At 49.1% G+C, this 20,658-nt stretch overlaps 1 protein-coding gene across 1 annotated transcript in view; it reads left to right on the top strand.

Moving 5' to 3' along the window:
- si:ch73-22o12.1 (nectin-2) overlaps positions 1-17,112 on the top strand; it is a 56,870-nt gene extending 39,758 nt beyond the window's left edge. The window contains exons 7-10 of the mRNA XM_061236790.1: positions 12,940-13,069; positions 14,610-14,664; positions 14,805-14,885; positions 15,246-17,112. Of these exons, the coding sequence (XP_061092774.1) occupies positions 12,940-13,069; positions 14,610-14,664; positions 14,805-14,885; positions 15,246-15,575 (596 nt within the window). The 3' untranslated portion in view covers positions 15,576-17,112. The remainder of the gene's footprint in view (positions 1-12,939; positions 13,070-14,609; positions 14,665-14,804; positions 14,886-15,245) is intronic.
- The last annotated feature ends 3,546 nt before the right edge of the window (positions 17,113-20,658 follow it).

Here is a 20,658-nt window from a genome sequence, read left to right on the forward strand (position 1 = left end):
CTGGGACAGCCAGAGGGAGTTGGGATGACACTGCCTCTCTCCGCTCCCTCCTCCTCTCTTTCTCTCTCTCTCTCTCTCTCTCTCTCTCTCTCTCCTTGTCCTTCATACGTTATCCTTATGGCTGTGTGCCTCTACTGCCCCCTCTCTCTCTCTCTCTCTCTCTCTCTATTACTCATTCCTTCAACCTTAAAGGTCACACATGGTGGATTTAAAAAAATCTTTTAAATGCCAATTCTTTACATAACTGTTTTCTTTGGATGTAGTGTGCGTCAGGTTTTTCCCCTGTGACTATAAAAAGCTGATACCATGTCTGTATTATCTTGCCTGTTGCCTGTTATGATTCTTGTGGTACTCTTGTCTGTTTGGTCTTCTGCACTGCAGGATTTCAGCACTGCAGGGCTGTTTCACTGAAATGCACTGCACGGCTGTTTGTTTCCCTGAAATGCACTGCACGGCTGTTTCCCTGAAATGCACTGCACAGCTGTTTCACTGAAATGCACTGCACGGCTGTTTGTTTCCCTGAAATGCACTGCACGGCTGTTTCCCTGAAATGCACTGCACAGCTGTTTCACTGAAATGCACTGCACGGCTGTTTGTTTCCCTGAAATGCACTGCACGGCTGTTTGTTTCCCTGAAATGCACTGCACGGCTGTTTCCCTGAAATGCACTGCACAGCTGTTTCACTGAAATGCACTGCACGGCTGTTTGTTTCCCTGAAATGCACTGCACGGCTGTTTCCCTGAAATGCACTGCACAGCTGTTTCACTGAAATGCACTGCACGGCTGTTTGTTTCCCTGAAATGCACTGCACGGCTGTTTGTTTCCCTGAAATGCACTGCACGGCTGCTTTCACGTACGTGAGCCGTCTGCTTTTTAGAGTGGTTTCAGGATGACGTCTTGAATTCCTCTCGTCCCCCTCTCCCTCCACCTCTCCCCAGCTCCTCCTCCCTCCCCTGTGATGTTTTATTAAGCTATCTCCAGAATGAGTCTGGTTTCTGGCTGTATTTTTAAAAGATAAGTTGACCACTGAGTCAAATAGAACAAAGAGATGTAAATGATATGTGTGTGGCGTGGGCACTAAACCTTTTCAAAGTCTCTCTTATTTGCTTCATTATTAGCTGGGAAAATTTCATATGTGCCCTTTTAGATTTCCAGTGCTAATGCCTTTCACTCTGCCTTCCCATTTCGGATTTATACACTTATTTTTGGCTCATCCTAACCTAATTATCCTAATTTAATTGGGCAACTATCAACTCCTGCATTCTTTGACCACCCCACAACCCTCCTGCCCAAAAACAAAAAGAAAGCAAAAGCAGAGTGTAGTTAGTTTCATTTGATTGAATGGAAATGGCTCATTTACTGTAAGCAGGGAAGAATGGAGGGAGTGGGGGAGTTTCGGTGGCAGATAAGCATACAGGTGTCAGGTTTCAGGGAGTTGCCAGCTGTGTGCATGTGACTGTTAAGTGTGTGTGTGTGAGGGAGCAAAAACAGCATGCATTCTTCGACACCATTTTGTTGTCTATGAGGAAGTGAGTCCGTTTCTTTGTCCATGAGTCATTATCCAAATCTCCTGTGTCACTGATACAGTAGCATGTAGGTGCACACAGGAAACGGGAAGCATGAGCCATTTAAAGTTACAATGTCCTATGGTGACATCATTCTTTGTCTTCAGTGATGGACTGAATCTGGCTACAATAAAAAAAGAGGCGTGTTTAGGAAGAGAAACATGACATGATGTCATGCAAATATATATTTATGTGAATATAATATTACATGTAACTGTTCTCCGCTAAAAGCCAGAACAGGACTGCCCAACCCTGTTCCTGGAGATCTGCTTCCTGTTGGTTTTCACTAACCCTACATTTGGCACACCTGATTCTACTATTATCAGGGCAACAAATCTCTAATTGTTCAATGAGGTGTTGTTTGCTCGGCTTGGAGTGAACCGATAGGATTCTAGTTCTCCAGGAACAGGATTGGGCGGCCCTGGCGTGGAATGTTTCTGCTATTCCTAAGTAAAACCTTCTTGTCTTCTATTCTCGAGTTTTAATTAATGATTAAAAGCTTCTTGAGTTAAAGGTTTTTGGTCTAAACAACATAAACTAGCAGCTGTGGGGGCAGCACAGCGCAGATTCGATTCGAGCCTTCGGTCGGTGACCGCACGGCGGGTTCCGTCTGTGTGTCCGGCGGTCGGGGCCCCCCCCGACCGGCCCCGGACGCACGCGGAGTTAAAGTTAAGTTTAAAAAGGCCGTTTTAAAGGGCCCGCGGAGACGAACGGCTGTCAGATTCGGATTCGGCCGCTGTCGTTTCTGAGCCGGCCGCCCCTTCTCGTGCCTTCACCTGAAGAGCGATCGTTACCCCGCGCGCTTGTCGAAGTGGGTCATCGTCGCCCCGCACGTCTCCCGCGCCTACCCCTGCGTGACACGCTTTACAATGAGCGTCCCCCGTTTGAGCTCACCTGCCAAAATACGGATGTACAGAAGTCTCTCTACCCCCCCCCCCCACCACCCCCCCCACCACCCCTCCCAACTATTAAAAATTTAGTTGCGAAATGAATTTTTCAGGAGCAGTGAAGACCCATTTAAGATGCTGATGGTATTTTGAGTTTCCTGCGGGGGCCGATATGAACCCGAGAGCGCTCTCTTCACGGGTCCTGGACCAATCGTACGCCGGCCTGCGTGGCTGCAGCCCAAACGCGCACGTCATATTTTATTTGGCGTGATTAAAGCACTGCCTAGCTGCTTGCCCGGTAATGAACATACCCACTCTCTGCTATCGAGGGTGTATGAATTTAATGTAGTGTGTGTGTGTGTGTGTGTGTGTGTGTGTGTGTGTATATATATTTATATATATATGATATGCACGGTGTGGGTGTTTGTTGTGTATGGTGTATGTATGTGGTGGTGTTTGTGCATGCTGAGTGCATGTTGTGTGTAGTGTGTGTGTTGGCATGTCTGTATGTTTTGTGTGTCTGAAGGAGAGCGGGGGGGTGGGGACGGAGGAGCAGGAGAAGGAGAAGGAAAAAAAAAAAAAAAACGTGTAAAAGTTCAGCCGTTTTAGTACTGGAACGTCGGGAATCGACCATTTCGCTCTGGGCTGTTTTTCACCTGACGGTTGCTATGGAGGTGAGGGAGGCCTACTGCAGTGTGCGGGAGGAGAGCAGGGCGTGTGCGGGAGGAGAGCAGGAGGAGAGCGGGGCGTGTACGGGAGGAGAGCAGGGTGTGTGCGGGAGGAGAGCAGGGCGTGTGCGGGAGGAGAGCAGGAGGAGAGCGGGGCGTGTGCGGGAGGAGAGCAGGAGGAGAGCGGGGCGTGTGCGGGAGGAGAGCAGGAGGAGAGCAGGGCGTGTGCGGGAGGAGAGCAGGAGGAGAGCGGGGCGTGTGTGGGAGGAGAGCAGGGCATGTGCGGGAGGAGAGCAGGAGGAGAGCGGGGCGTGTGCGGGAGGAGAGCAGGAGGAGAGCGGGGCGTGTACGGGAGGAGAGCAGGGTGTGTGCGGGAGGAGAGCAGGGCGTGTGCGGGAGGAGAGCAGGAGGAGAGCGGGGCGTGTGCGGGAGGAGAGCAGGAGGAGAGCGGGGCGTGTGCGGGAGGAGAGCAGGAGGAGAGCAGGGCGTGTGCGGGAGGAGAGCAGGGCGTGTGCGGGAGGAGAGCAGGAGGAGAGCGGGGCGTGTGTGGGAGGAGAGCAGGGCATGTGCGGGAGGAGAGCAGGATGAGAGCGGGGCGTGTGCGGGAGGAGAGCAGGAGGAGAGCGGGGCGTGTGCGGGAGGAGGCTGGCAGAACCGGGCTCCGTTCAGACTTATTTGCGTAAGTTTGGGTGGAAACGCAGGACGAGTGCAGGAGGAGGCTGGCAGAACCGGCTCTGTTCCGTAAGTTTGATTTGTGCCTGTCTGCGGGCGCTGTACGACCCTCTGTGTCTGAATTAGAGGGATGGAGATTTCCCGGGGGGGGAGATGTGGCTTCGCCGCGTGTGAAAACGCACCAGCAGCCTGGCTGTTTGATCAGCCGTAATTGGTTGTGATGATTTATTTTCTGATGCTGACAGAGTCCGTGTGCTTCATCCATAGCCCCACCCGCCCACTGAAAGCGCAAATACAAGGCATGTGAAGTGTATGCAGATTTGCTTGTTGCAGTGTGTGTTCGTGTGTTCGTGTGTTCGTGTGTTCGTGTGTCCGTGTGTCCGTGTGTCCGTGTGTCCGTGTGTCCGTGTGTCCGTGTGTCCGTGTGTCCGTGTGTACGTGTGTATGTGTGGGTGCGAGATGGGAACAGGGGTATTTTTTTTCGTGTTTATGCCTTAAGGGCTGTGTTCTTTTAGATGTGTGTTTACAGTGAAGACTAGACCAGTGTGCCAGTTCTGTTGTGATTACACTGACTGCACTGGTGAGCTTTATAGTGGTGCTTCAGGGCGTGTGCGTGTGCGTGTGCGTGTGCGTGTGCGTGTGCCTGTGCCTGTGCCTGTGCGTGTGCGTGTGCGTGTGCGTGTGCGTGTGCGTGTGCCTGTGCCTGTGCCTGTGCCTGTGCCTGTGCGTGTGCGTGTGCGTGTGCGTGTGCGTGTGCGTCACTCCAAGGCCGAGTGCGAGCAGTTATGTCGATGCCATGTCCTTAACACAAGTTTGGAAGAGAGACTTTCGGAGTTAGAATTTAAGTGGCAATAAAAAGTCAGGTTATTAAAAGAACACCCACTCTGTGGAGCTTGTTAGACGTGCTGTGAATAATCTTCATCACCGCGAGAAACGCATTCACCTTAAGAAAAATCAATGTCTCGGACTGCTGGGAGGGCACTATTATATCTGACTAACCATTAAAGAAATGCCTCCTTTGTTCTCATTTATATTGTGGTAGGTATTGAATAACAAAAGATCTTCGATTGCACTGGTGTTCCAATCAGGTAGGCAGACCCACCGAAGGACTGTAAATATCCAGACATGAAGAGAAGAGGCCACGTCTCTCGCTTCTCACGTTTAACACTAACCTGTTCGGACTGTGCTGCAGATCCGTCTGCCTGTCCACCGTGCACCGGCCGGCACCCCCAGGCCAGTGACCTCAATGTGACCCTTTCAAGAGCAGGCTTTTTGGAATGTGGTTTCAGAATTTTAAGTCTGCGTTCCAGAACTTCTAGAACTTTCCATCCCCGGTATCAATTGTTACATCAGCATTAGAATGTTCAGTTCAGAACATTCCGCTCTTACGTTTGTGATCTCACCCCTTCAAGAGTCAAACGACAATGCATGGGAAATGAAATGGCTTCCTGTGGTACTGTGGCACTGTGGCACTGTGTAGTTCCCTAAAATGGAACATGCGGTGGTGAAAGTTGGTTAATTTACGATGCGGAGGCGCTCCGTGTAGCAGACGACGACGGTTACCGCGGCAGCGAGCGCTGCTAACTAAAGCTCCGGCGTTAGCGGGCGGCGGTGCTGGGAGGGCGGGGAGACAAACAAATACTCGACACCGTGACCCCCCCCGGGGGAGCGAGGGGAGCAGGTGGAGCATGGGGGGCACGGAGGTCAGAGATTGGCTTTCCAGCTGCAATAAGCTCCCTGATAAGTGACGGATGATAAACGGTGCTGGCTGTCTGCTGGCAGTGGGGGGGGGGGGGATTACTTGGGCTGGGTTTGGCAGCGTTCATGCGCAATTACAAAGTGGAAGGGAACGGGGACGATATTTTGGTCACACGTTTGCAAAGTTGGCCGCCGTGCGTATAAAGAAGAATGCCAAATTTCATGCAGGGCTTGTTACTGCACGCTGATTTTTTGGGGGGGGTTTTTTGGAACCGGTTTGGGATTTCCACGGCATTTTTGGCGCAGTCGCAGTGACTTCAGCCGTGCTGCTATTTTGGGGAGGAACTGTTCCTCCCCTCGCCCTGAGCTCAGTGTACAGTAGGCACAATAACAGAGAGGGGGGGGCCCTGAGGGGGAGGCCAACCCCAGCTCCTCCTCCTCTGCTGCTACTGCTGCTGTCTGTGTGTTAATGCTCTCTGACAGGAAGCACAGGGCTGCTTATCCACCATGGACAGAGACACACACACACACACACACACTTTCACATACATACACACACACACACTTTCACATACATACACACACACTTTCACATACATACACACACACACTTTCACATACATACATACACACTCACTCACACACTCACTCACTCACTCACTCACACACTCACTCACTCACTCACTCACACACACTTTCACATACACACACACAGTCTCTCTCTCTCTCTCTCTCTCTCTCACACACACACACACACACACACACACACACACACAAACTTTCACATACATACATACACACTCACTCACTCACTCACTCACTCACACACTCACACACACACTTTCACATACATACACACACACACTTTCACATACATACATACACACTCGCTCACACACTCACTCACACACTCGCTCACTCACTCACTCACACACTCACTCACACACACGCACTTTCACATACATACACACACACACACACCCTCACCTGTGGCCTGATACCCCATCCACACACGCCCTCACCTGTGGCCTGATACCCCATCCACACACACCCTCACCTGTGGCCTGATACCCCATCCACACACACCCTCACCTGTGGCCTGATACCCCATCCACACACACCCTCACCTGTGGCCTGATACCCCATCCACACACACCCTCACCTGTGGCCTGATACCCCATCCACACACACCCTCACCTGTGGCCTGATACCCCATCCACACACACCCTCACCTGTGGCCTGATACCCCATCCACACACACCCTCACCTGTGGTCTCATATCCCCCACGCACCCACACGTGTCTGCCAACAAAAACCTCGGAAACGAGCGTTTTCAGCCTTTTATCAGGGCGTACGTCATGCCTTTCAAGGTTATTTATTCTTCTTCTGGTATGTTAATGGGGATGCGCCCCAGACCAGCCTGGTGCAGAGCGGGGCAGTTACAAGGTGAATGTGTATTAGCACTGAATGGCACTTAACAAGCAGATGTGCCAACGCTGAATCCATTTAGTTGTTGTTTAGCACAGCTGCAGGTGCATTCTGAGTGCTCCTCTCTCTCTCTCTCTCCCCTCTCCCCTCCCTTCCTCCCTCCCTCCCAGCGTGTGTGATTAATGAAAGAGCATGCGGTGATGAATGTGAAAACTCTGCTCCCTCTCTCTCTTTCAATCCCCTCTCAGTCTCTCTCTCTTTCAATCCCCCTCTCACTCTCCCCCTCTTTTTCAATCCCCTTCTCATGCTCCCTCTCTCTCCCTTTCTGTCAATCCCTCTCTCTCTCTGTCCCTCTCTCTCTCTCTCTCTCTCTTTTTCAGCCTCTCTCTCCCCCCCCCCCCCCCCCTTTCAGGACTATTGTCACATCTGGCTTGTCTTATTTATTCGGTCTGTTGCTACTGGGACACAGATCCATTCAGGTTTGCCGGCCGGGCTGAGATATCCGGGAACGGGAGCTGAAATATGACCCAATTTAGAAAAGAGACCAGGGAACCGAATTCCGCGTCCTGCCGTCTGTCCGCTGCGTCAGATTTAGCACCGACGCTTACCGAGAGCGTCCGCTTTTGATACGTGACATAAAAATAGCCCCGAGCTGAATCTTCCTTCTTTCACCCGTCTGCAGCAGAGTCTCGAAATGCGCACAGAACTCCGGCTGCTTATTTTAAGCTGCGTTTTGTGGGCGCGCGATTACAGTCGGGCGGTGGGTTTTATTCGGACGGCGTTCGCTCATCCTGCGACGCCCGCGCCCCTGAGGTTCTCGGCCCTCGCCAGCCGAAGACCTTCCGGTCGTGAGCTCTGCTCGGCGGAGAGCCGAGGGGGGGCGGCGGTGATTCTGACACGGGCGACCCGGCGCCTGATTGCCGCGTGACTCGCGGCGCTCCGGGTCAGCTGGGGGGAGCGCGAAGGCGCGGGTCGGGAGCCGACGCGCCGGCGCGATCCCCGGAAAGCGCCGGAACGCGGAGGGGCTCGCCCGGCGTTGAGCCGAGAGGCCTCGGGCCAGCGGAGCGTCTCATCGCGCCTCGGCCCCTGCTCAACCTGCGCCAGCTCTCCTGAGACGCCTTCCACCCGCCTGCTGCCCTGGGATTCTCTATCCGTCTCTCTCTCTCTCTCTCCCTCTCTCTCTCTCTCCCTATCTCTCTCTCTCTCTCTCTATCCGTCTCTCTCTCTCTCTCTCTCTCTCTCTCTCCCTCTCCCTCTCTCTCCCCCTCCTTCCGTCTCTCTCTCTCTCCCTATCTCTCCCTCTCTCTCCCCCTCCTTCCTTCTCTCTCAAACTCTCTCCTTCTCTATCTCAAACTCTCTGGCTCTCTCTCTCTCTCCCTCTCCCTAGCTCTCCCTATCTCTCCCTCTCTCTCCCCCTCCTTCCTTCTCTCTCTCTCTCTCTCTCTCCTTCTCTCTCTCAAACTCTCTGGCTCTCTCTCTCTCTCTCTCTCTCCCTATCTCTCTCTCTCCCCCTCCTTCCTTCTCTCGAACTCTCTCTCCTTCTCTCTCTCGAACTCTCTGGCTCTCTCTCCCTCCCCCTCTTTTCTTATCTTTCTCTCCCTCTCCCTCCCTCCCTTTCTTTCTCTCTTCCTCCCTCTCTTTTTATCTCTCGCCCTCCTTACCTCTATCTCTCTGGTGCTTTCTCTGCCATCTCTCTCTCCCTCCCTCCCTCTCTCTCTCCCTCTCTCTCCGTCTCTGTCTTGTTTACTCCTGTTTTGTAGCTATTCGCTGCATGAAGCGAGCTTCAGGGAAGTGCGCTGAAATGATGGCGGGAGGGAGGTAAACAGGGAGAAGACGGAGGGAGAGAGACTGTGGCTTGGTGCTGTCAGTGACGGACAGTTTGATGGGAAATGTCACGTTGATGAAGGTGGAAGTTTTCCGCTCCACACGAACCCCCCCCACCCCCCCCTCCCTCACACATCACTCAGCTGTACCTTCCGGAGAGGACAGACCTTTAAAATCCCTCGCTCCATCTCTCCTCCCAGCCACTGAGGCATGCCAGTCCTTCGTCCTTCTTCCCTTCGTCACGCCGCTTCAGAACCGCCAAATCCCTCCCTGAATTAATCTAGTCCCGTTCTCAAGCCCTGGAAGTGCATGATATGCACGTAATGGCAGCGAGGCAATTGAGCTGGATGAGCGAAAGTCTACTGGTCTATGCTCACAGATACACACACTCACACACTTACACACTCACACACACTCTCTCACACACACACACACTCACTCACACACACACTCACACACACTCACTCTCACACACACTCTCACACACACACATACACACTCTCACACACACTCACACACACTCTCACACTCACTCACACACACACTCACACACTCTCACACACACCCACTCACACACTCTCACACACACACTCTCACACACTCTCACACACACTCTCACACACTCACACGCACTCACACGCACTCACACACACACTCACACCCTCACACACACACTCTCACACGCACTCACACGCACTCACACACACACTCTCACACACACCCTCACACACACACTCACACACACACTCACACACACTGCTGCAGTTTCAGGCCTTTTTTGGCCCCTCAGCTGAGAAGGTTGAATCCAGGGCTTGCACTCCTGTGATCACGGGCTTGGCTGGGAGAGACAGCTGAATATTCTGCTTGACTGGACAGAGGGGGAGGCATGGGCGTGTGTGCACATCTGACTGCCGCTCTATCGATCTCTGTGGAGAGACGCGCCCACTGTCTTGGCTCACTTTGTTCCGCGGGAATTCTTCAACGTTTTCATCAAGGCCGATGAACTGCTCGGCTGAGAGCGTCCGTGATAGATGCGAACGGCCTAAACGAGCATTAATCACGCGCTTTAATTAATTGACACGGTTTGAATCGGTCCGTTAGTGCTCCGTTGCGGAGAGGCGCGAACGCGTCTGGAAGAGTGACAGCGATATGGATGCAAGGTGCGAGTGCCAACTTCCCGTCTCCCTCCTCCCTGTCGCGTTAAATTATCGACCCCGTCCTTGTCAGTGTGCTCCTCTGGCTAAGAGAGGAACAGCCTGTCCGGCTTGTTTGCCGGGGATATTTCATTAGCACTTAAGTCTGCACGTGTCCACTGCAGTGCAGCTGAGGGAGGATCGCTGTCTGTGAAATCATCCGGTCCTCTGTCTAGTGCCGGATTAACGTCGCTAACCACGGTCACAGCGCTTCAGTCGGCCGATCTTGCCGTACGCGGGTGCCTGGGCGCCGTGTGGAGTTAGTGCCATCTTGTGGATACGCGGGAGAACTGTACAGAGATAATGTTTGTGTTAGCGCCGTGTTTGCATGCGAGGAGAAATGAGAGCTATTGAGGACAGATTCATATATCTCCTTACAGATTAGTCATACGGACAGCTGAGCATTGCCATTTACAGTCCCTATTTAGAACCTACTACTGTTGCCCAAACCGTCAGTGGTTTATTTAATCTAACTATTCAAAAAAATAAAATAATATACTGTGCCGACCTTCAGTATTTGGACAATTTTACTGTTCTTTTGGCTCTGTACTCCAGCGCATTAAATTTGGGAGGCAGCACTTCATTCCACAGTAAAGCCAATGATCCCTAACATACACCAGTGCTCCATTTCTTCTTAATGATGTTCCAAACAGTTAGCTTCAGTAAGACCATTGTTTGACTGCTTTTCTTATTTTTTCCCTACCCCATAATGGCTTTTTCTGACTCTCATTGGTGAAACTGTGGTGCTCATGTTGATAAACGGCAATAAGACACCCCAAAGGCAGTCAAAAGCCTGGAATCAAGACTAGATACCTCTCCCTTCTGTGATTTATCCATCTCTCTAGAGGATGCCACAGTGACCTCATCCCCCTGTGCCGGTAACCTCGGAGTGGCGATAGACATCGCCACGGTGACCCGGGCGTGCAGGTTCTTCCTGTACAGCATCCGGAGAATCCGACCCTTTCTCACCACCTGCTCCAATCGGCTCGTACAAGCAATGTTCCGGTCCCGTCTGGACTATTGCAGTTCTCTGCTGGCTGGCCTTCCACCATCAGACCCCTCCAACTGATCCAGAACGCCGCAGCCCGTAGCAGACTGAAGACTCATTTCTTCAGGCTGCACCTTTCCCTCCCTAGCTCACCACCATGATTAGCCTTGTAGATTATAATGGCATATAGTTATATATAGATTGCTGCATTGTATTGTTGTACTTGGGGTATTCTAGCTGCCGACCGTGGTATGCTAGTTCATAGTTGATGTGTTCTTCAAGGGTTCTGATTGTATCTATACGGTCACGCTTGGACTCGGAACTGTACTGTCCTCTCTGGTCCTCTTCACACTTGTTCCTGTGTTCGATCTGCACCTCGTTGCACGTCACTCTGGATGAGAGCGTCTGCTACATGCTTTGTAATGTAGTGTAGATGCTGAACACTGTTATACCTGTACCAAGGAAGCAATGACATACTCCCGAGACTGTCCAACTGTCCAATTACTTGTGGTCCCCTAAAACGGGAGACGCTGTGGATGCTATTCCTACACGGTCATCCGACATGGATTTATGTACTCAAATTAAAGGTGACAGTCTGCACTTTAACCTCAAATTCTTTATTTAATTTCAAATCCAATGTGCTGAAATGCAGAGCCAGAATAACAGAAATTGTACGATTGTACCAGCGCAATGCGCTGCACTGTATAATATATTAAATAAAGCAATATCCTCTGCTCTATTCCACTGCCTTTCTGTTATTGCCTCAGTAATTGAATATACTAGAAAATGTATTCTCTCCGAGAATGCAGTTCTTCCCTAAATAGCTCAAATTATTTCCCTGCTTGTCATCTCTTCGTGTTGGGTTGTTTTTCTTACAACGCACCGTATAATTCATTGAATATTTAATTGTTTCTGATTTATGCCATGCATAATGACACTGATTAAAATAGGACCATAATAGCAAGATTAAAATGCTGCGTTAACAGGTGGTATGTTGGTGCTAATTCTCCTTCGCATTACATTTTTAGCTCTTTTTTTTCTTCCTCTTTTTTCTCTCCGTGACATGGGTCCATGTTGCCAAGATACAGTACGCAGGCCATACTGTACAGTAGCTCATCGTGTTAAGGTGTGCTGTTCTGTTGCATGGCTGAGTGCTATACTGTACAGTAGCTCATCATGTTAAGGTGTGCTGTTCTGCTGCATGGCTGAGTGCTATACTGTACAGTAGCTCATCATGTTAAGGTGTGCTGTTCTGTTGCATGGCTGAGTGCTATACTGTACAGTAGCTCATCATGTTAAGGTGTGCTGTTTGCTGCATGGCTGAGTGCTATACTGTACAGTAGCTCATCATGTTAAGGTGTGCTGTTTGCTGCATGGCTGAGTGCTATACTGTACAGTAGCTCATCGTGTTAAGGTGTGCTGTTCTGCTGCATGGCTGAGTAGCAGACTGTGGGACTCAATCTGGACTGTGCCAGAAAAAGCATTAAATGCAGTAAATAAAACGGTTTGAAATGGAATTAATGAAGAAAATAAACCTTTATGGAGAAATACCAAGTTTTCCATCTTGACAAGAAGATTCAACAAAAGCTATGCTAAAAATACTAGGTTTATGTTTATTAGGAGGTGATATTGTATACAAATACTTGTTACCTCCTTGATCGTCCATAGCGGCAACCTGAAATTGACATGGAGCAGTGATATCATTTGTTGGCCAAATACAGTAGTCATGTTGGTAGTGAAAGCATTGAAATACAGGGGCGGCCTGTAGCGTAGTGGTTAAGGTAAATGACTGGGACACGCAAGGTCGGTGGTTCTAATCCCACAATAAGATCCGCACAGCTGTTGGGCCCTTGAGCAAGGCCCTTAACCCTGCATTGCTCCAGGGGAGGATTGTCTCCTGCTTAGTCTCATCAACTGTACGTCGCTCTGGATAAGAGCGTCTGCCAAATGCCAATAATGTAATGTAATGTAATGTAATGTAATGAAATGCTAAATAACACTTCCTCTGTTCCTCAGAAAAGCGTCTGCCAGGTAAAGGGGCGACGACCGGCAGCATCATCGGTGCCATCATCGGCGTGATCGTCCTGCTGGCCATCATCGCCACCGCCGTGGTGATGATCCGGAAGCACCGCCAGAGCAAGGACGAGTGAGTGTCCCGCAGCCCGGAGAGACGGGTCACACCTCCCCGCTCTCACACCTGCTCTTTTCACCTCTCACACCTGCTCATACCTGCTCTTTTCACCTCTCACACCTTTTCACCTCTCACACCTGCTCTTTTCACCTCTCACACCTGCTCTCTTCACCTCTCACACCTGCTCTTTTCACCTCTCACACCTGCTCTTTTCACCTCTCACACCTGCTCTCTTCACCTCTCACACCTGCTCTTTTCACCTCTCACACCTGCTCAAACCTGCTCTTTTCACCTCTCACACCTGCTCAAACCTGCTCTTTTCACCTCTCACACCTGCTCAAACCTGCTCTTTTCACCTCTCACACCTGCTCAAACCTGCTCTTTTCACCTCTCACACCTGCTCAAACCTGCTCTTTTCACCTCTCACACCTGCTCATACCTGCTCTTTTCACCTCTCACACCTGCTCATACCTGCTCTTTTCACCTCTCACACCTGCTCATACCTGCTCTTTTCACCTCTCACACCTGCTCTTTTCACCTCTCACACCTGCTCTTTTCACCTCTCACACCTGCTCATACCTGCTCTTTTCACCTCTCACACCTGCTCATACCTGCTCTTTTCACCTCTTACACCTGCTCTTTTCACCTCTCATTGATCCTTTTCTCCGCTGTGAGCTCAACTTCACTGATATTTCAATGGGATTTTTTTTCCCCCTGTACTCTGTATGATATCAGCTCTGTATAACTCCAGTTAGATTAAAATGTAATGCTGGTGTTGGCCGGTAGCTCCATAGGGCGACCACTGAGGGCGATTTGCCACAATTGGCAATTCCATGACTCAGGGTATGGGAGGTTCGGTTGGTAACGGGTATGCGTTTTATCGCTACCCCTAGCAACTGCGATTCCGGCCGGTCGATCGGGTGCCCACGGACTGCATGTTAAAGTTACGTCGGAATGGTCTTCCTCTGACTCCACTCTATGCATGCTTAGCTGTAGTCCACAGGAGATCTACATTTAGGGCAAAGATTGACCAGAAGCGCATGGTAAAGCTACAAAGCAATAGTTTAGACACAACTAGGTCAGTATTCTGCAAAGACAAAAAACCCAATGATGTGGCTTGGAAATGGCCTTAAGATTTCTGTCCACTGATGCCGAACTTAGTAGAGTTGGGGTGAATTTGCATGGAGTAAGTTTCCATTTTCATGGACAAAAATACCAAAGTATAAATATGCAAAGTGCATGCAGACATACCTGAGAAGAATATAAAAAGAGGCGTAATTACTGCCAAAGGATTGTGGGATGCACAGGATTGTGCTGGTGATGGGGGGGAAAAAAGCGTATATTTAATGCAATAATCTGTGACGGTTCGAGGGGGAGTGAATGCCTTCTCGGTCATTGTTGTCGAAGCTGACCGCCCGAAGAGCCTCTCGAGCTTTATTTGAAGCCGGCAATCCGTTAAAGTGCATGCAGTACGCCATAGCTGCAAATACATATTCCTGAGTACATCCATTTTCAGAAACATTAACCAAAAAAAAAAACCCCTCTGTGTCCCCAGCACCCCGCCCAATTACAAGCCGCCCCCGCCCAGGAAGACAGGCGGCTCCACTGAGGTGAGCTACGCGCTCAGGCGCCCGTCCGTCCGTCAGTTGATATGAATGGTGTGATGCGGAGATGTATTCGATCCGTGCGGTGATTACCGCGCGGGCGTGGTTTGATGCTAACGCCCCCCTGGCCGCCTCTGCGTTTACAGATGACCTCCAGCCGGGAGAACGTCACAGAGTCCCATCCCCTCAGCAACCTTTACTACGAGACCAACGGAGAGCCTGTCACTGTAAGACCACATTCTGCTCACAATATGGCAACATTTCATATGCACCACAGGTTGCTGTTAGGCATTATCATATCTTACAGGTTACTGTTAGGCATTATCATATCTTACAGGTTACCGTTAGGCATTATCATATCTTATAGGTTAATGTTAGGCATTATTATATGTCTTACAGGTTATTGTTGGGCATTATTATATGTCTTACAGGTTATTGTGGGGCATTATCATATGTCTTGCATGGCATTGTTGGGGATTATGTCAGGTTACAAATTATTGCTAATCATTTATCAGGTTATTGTTTGGAAGATTGTATTGTTGGCACATTTAAATAAATGCCTTAATTTAGATTTTCTTTTTAAACAGAATCTGGATTCTTACCATGATGAAGACGGTGAACCCAGGTACTACGACAACGCCGGTCACGCTGGCGCCCCCTCTGGTCTGGATGACTCGGGCCTGGATTACCCGAGGGATGAGGCGGTCGACGAACCGATGTACTCCAGTCCCGTGGACGAGGAGGACTACCCCGGGAATGAGGAAGAGCCCCGCGGGATGGAGGAAGAGCCTGAGCCTGAGCCTGAGCCCGAGCCAAACCCAAACCCAAACCCAAACCCAAACCCAAACCCAAACCCAAACCCAAACCCTGTTCCCTCCCGCGGGGACAGCTTCATGTCTCCGGCCATGTATGTGTAGAGACCAGCTGTGTCCCGCAGTCCAGCCAACGAGTGTGTCCTCATCACCTGACTTCAGTACAATCACATGATTTAGCCACACAATGTCTACGCATATCTACCATAATATATGTTCCTAATGTGCCTGGAAAGCAGTTTTATGAAAGTGCCAAAGCGCCTGTTCTGGACAGGTAGTCATTTCTGATTTACTTTTCTCGTTAACGCTTTAACACAATGGGGAAATGTGGAAACGGTGTGTAAAATGCTCATTTGTGTACAAGCAAATACTGGCCTGAAGAGCTGCTGTTGTTGTAGCTTTTTTTTTTGACACTAGTTTACGGAGCTACCGTAAAAAAAAGATTTGTATATTTTGTGAATAAGCAGACATGACTGTTACTGTCAGACAATGAGGGTGGGATTGATTATGGGAGGGGGTTTTTCGGGCAGTCCGGTCTGTGGTTTTCTGTGCAATCAGTCTCATTGGGCACCTGTTGCTGCTGCCCTCCTGAAGCCCTTGAATCCTGTCCTATTTCCTTTAAGTCCAAACCACGGCCAGTGGGGCTAGCCAGCACCCTGGTGCAGCACAGCTGGGGGGTTTCTGTGGGCTCCCTCACTCCACAAAATGGCCTCCCGGCCTCAGGTTTCCATGGCTTCCGGGCTCCGCCTCCTCGTGCGCCCTACCACGAGCCTGAGAATCGCCAGCGCCCGATTGGCTCTCCGGGCGGCCGTTTTTCACTGAAATGGGGCAGTAAATTGTGAGAGGAACTTTGTGTTGCAGGGAGTTTAGAGTTTATAAAGAGATTTTTAATGTTGTGGTGTGGAGGGACTGAGGGGTCTGGTGGTGGAAGGGTGGTGGGTGCGGGGTGTTCCTCTTAGACCTCGCCATTTTTAATGTTTATGAGCTACAGCAGTGCCTTTGTCACTCAGCCCAACTGCGAAAGACTCAAATAATCCCCCCGAAATAATAAAGGGCTGGCGCGCCCGCTGTTCCGGTCTGATAATGGCGTTTGTGTGGCTGTGGCGCGCGGGCTGACCCTGCGGAATGTCCCAGAGTTCCGAGGACCACCGGGAACGGCGTGCGCTGCGGCCGTCTCTGCCTCCTGCTTTTAAACGCGTTTTTTTTGGATGCGCGGCCTCCTGCTTGGTGCTACGGGGGATTGACTGGGGACTGCCTCTCACCGCAGCCGCGTTTCGCGTGTTTATCAGACGCTCCGCTTTCCCCCGGCAGCTCCGGTGCCAAATATAAAACTGTGAACGTACTATTTATAATCGGGCTGTCAGAGCCTCGCACCGGCATCCTCGCCGCATTCCAGAGCCGATTGTGTCTGCGCCGTTTTATAAATGTTTTTAATATTCTCTATTCTCTTTAAACATGGGAGTGAAGCAGGTTTATCACTGTTAGTGGTGTGTGAGGGGGAAAACACTGGAAGTGTAATGAATTTATTTTTTTAATCTTTTTTTTTTTTTTTTTTTACTGTGCATTTCTTTATATTCTCTATTGCCATGACGTTATCAGTTGATTGTTTTCATCCAAATCCAATAAAGGCATTTTAACCATATGACCCAGTCTTTTTTCTTATTTTTATTCTTATTATCGTTTGCTAGTGTCTGAGCTGCTTGTTCGTGTCTTGTCTTGGAAGCGCTGTGGTAGGATAACCTAAATGGAGCGCATTAATCAAAGCAGGAGGTGGACAGGAGGTTTTGTGCCGGCTCCGTTCTCCATGTCTGGCTTTCTCTCCCGCCTGTCCGCCTCGGCGTGATGTCGCCTGGCCCAACACCTGTCACCCGTGATTCATTAACCCCGCTTTTAATTAGCGACCCCATCCTTTAGGCACCCCCCCCCCCCCCCCCCCCCTGACGGAATGCGTTTGGAGGCGCGCGATTGTTCGTGTCAGGATTCATTAGCTCTGACAGCGGCTGTGCGGTGCTATGATTGTGTTAATTAAACGCTGTTTTTAATAATCTGTGATTGTTGATTAACCCCATTGTTTTCTGCCTGGACTGTGTTTTAAAAAACCCCACAAAAAACGGTGTAACCCTTTTGTGTCGCCTCTGCCAAACGGCCAACGGTAATGGGGGGGCACAGGAGGACTGTTGGGAAAGGGCTTTGTCTTCCTGTTATCTGGTCCTCACCAGCCCTCCCTCCCTACCAGTGTCCCAAGAACAGCCAGCCACTAACCGCGGATTACACTGCTCGTACAGGATAACTGAGAGTCTATGGGATTTGTCATTACCATTGTGCTGTAGTATCTTTCTCCATTACATGCAGCCAGGCTTCTTACGGGGTCTTCTGCGCAGTGGAGATGGGACTTAGACTCAGTCCCTCTGGCCAGTGGGGTGGGAGTGGAGCGTGGGAGAGCAGAATGAGACTCGTCTTCCTTTGAAGCTGAATTAAACCGAACTTAGTGAGTCATTGCAAAACTGAAAGTCATTGCAGAAAACCAAGTTCGGATTAAAGCCTTTTGCGGTCTTTGCTGCCCACTAAATTTCGTGAAGCGCGTTATTAATGTTCTAATAAAGAAAGAAAAGAAAATGTGCGATTCTGTGAGTCACTCTGGCTAGGAGCGTGCGCTGGAGGCATAAACGTAATGTTATCGAATGTAAAAGCCTCATCTCCGAACTGGATCCATGGTGTGCCGACACTGGGTTACTGTTGAGGGGTTCATGCGGTATGCTGACCACCTGCGGTCCAGGTACGAGAGGACCTAGAGCACGTGCGGATGCTCTGGACCAGAGTGGAACCTACGGCGGTCACGGTTCACAAGGCAGGGGGACTTTTCTGCTCTTCTGCTGGTACCATATGCTCACCAAGGAAAGCAGGAACGTGTTTATAGAGATTTACTGTGGTCAGTATAGGAAAGGGGGAGCTATGGCACTGTAGGCGTTGGAAAATCGCAGCCGAATACCGGGAACGGGAATGAGAATTACTAACCCCTGTTAGAAATGTACCAATATTTTTAAACCATAATTTGACTGTTAATTACAGTCCATAAGAAATAGTGGTGCTTGCTGTCAAATTAATTAAAATGTAAAAGTTTTTATAGAACCGTTATGCGGTTTTCCATGCATGAAGTGACCATTAAATGTCCAGTAATTTACTGGATTGCTCGTTTGAAATGGAATTAACCCCAGCCTGCTCTGTGGCGGTGTAAGGACACTGGTCTCCTGATTAAATTACATTAACAGCTACAACATTGTTTTAAATGTTTGCCATGTAGCAACAACTTCTATGTGCCACTCTTGTGCTGTACATGAAACGGCTTAGCCAGAGTAAACGAGCTCTTAATGAGGAAGGAAAATGCCTGAGCAGGTTTCAAAGCATGACAACACTTGGCTGCCGTAAAAATAGCACATAATGATATGTCAAAATAATGATAATTCAAACAGTCAGTAGGGTTTTATAAATGCTAAGTAGCCTACTTAGTTTAACATTCAACATTTAAGTGATAACAATCAAGACCTAGTACTTGCTATTATGTCGTTGGAAATATCAGCCCGTGTGGTCGTTCTCTGCATTTGGTAGTAAAGCCCCTGTGTTGGACACGGATCTATTAGCGGTAGTTAAAGGATGCGCGTGAATTGAAGCGAATGATTCGATTCAGAGACGTATTGATCCGTGCAGTAATTACCCTGCTGGTGTTGAGTTAATTTTCACCGCTCACTGCTGTGTGTTTGCTGCCCAAGGTTTTTCCATTCATTCAACAAATACAAGGCCTTTCTCTCAGCAGTGCTTATTTTATTCGCCGTTTGTCCAACCATAGAGTTCCTTTTATTTCCCGGAATGTGTTTCTCCAAGTGTTTCCAAGTGTGGGGTTGTGGGAAAAAGATTACAAATGAAGGGGTAATGCTTTACAATCAAGTTCCTTGAATTGGCGTGAACTAGTGTAGTTTTTAACAAACTAACTACTGAGAAGCTAATCTGTACAGCTCTGCTAATGTATTTGTACCTCATATTTGTACCTGATATTAACTATATTAGTCATTGGCCAGTCAAGTCATATTGGAGGGAAAAGGTCAGTTAATGTATTTGTTAATGGTTAACCCAATTATAAGTTCATCCTATGGTTTGCTAATGTATACATATTAATGTTAGAAATAATTTATTTAAGAAATGCATTAACTTCAGCTATGTATGCTTAATGCAGTTGAAATTGTACTTACCTCTAGGGTCTTTCAGCGAACTTATCCCTGGTTATGGGTATGCACTTTGTTGTACGTCGCTCTGGATAAGAGCGTCTGCCAAATGCCAATAATGTAATGTAATGTAATGTAATTAATTAATTCATGTTAACCACTACATTACATTAAGGTTAATCAATTTACATAACCTAGAGTGTGACCATTTAAGGCAAAAAAAGAAAAAAAAAGAAAGAAAAATGACTTGGGATAAAAGTAGGGATTTTTCCTCAGGATGGAACGTTGTAGAGTGATGTTAGTGTGAGACCAGTCCAGTCCAGTCCAAATCTAAATCCAAATCCTGGTTTTCTTTTCTCCCGGGCATTAGTGCTACTGATTGGCCGGTCTTCTCACCCAGGTAACGGAGACTGTGCAAAAGCAGCAGTTCTGAGCCCTCAAGGACCATGATTTCATAGATTTATTAAAATTTGATTGAAAAACGTTGATACACATAGATAAAAAATGTTTAATTTATCGAACATCTATTCATTTCTTTTTCAATTTTCTCCCGATTTTATCTTTATTCTCACTTGGAAAGTTGTGTGCAGTACCTGGGGGTGTTTAATCTTTATAAAGAGCTGTGTTTTATCTTCGTAGAGAGCTGTGTTTTATCTTCGTAAAGAGCTGTGTTTTATCTTCGTAAAGAGCTGTGTTTTAATGCACCTGAGCCACACACTGCAGCTGCTGTGGGCTTGCTGTGAGGAGTGATACCTGCTATCCCCGTCAAACAGAGAGACGGGCACTGTTCCCATTAACCACCGCCTCGCACATCACAAAAGTGCTGCAATTATCCCTCATTTTCTTCCTCCAGTCCTTTGGCTTGTTTGCCTGTAAATTCACCAATGGCAGGAGGACGGGAGTGGTCCATTCTTCTGTGCACATATCTCTGGTATTGTTGTTAAATGGTGCCACATAGATCGATAAATGCA

The sequence above is a fragment of the Conger conger genome, chromosome 1 (genome assembly GCF_963514075.1).
Source record: "Conger conger chromosome 1, fConCon1.1, whole genome shotgun sequence".
NCBI lineage: Eukaryota > Metazoa > Chordata > Actinopteri > Anguilliformes > Congridae > Conger > Conger conger.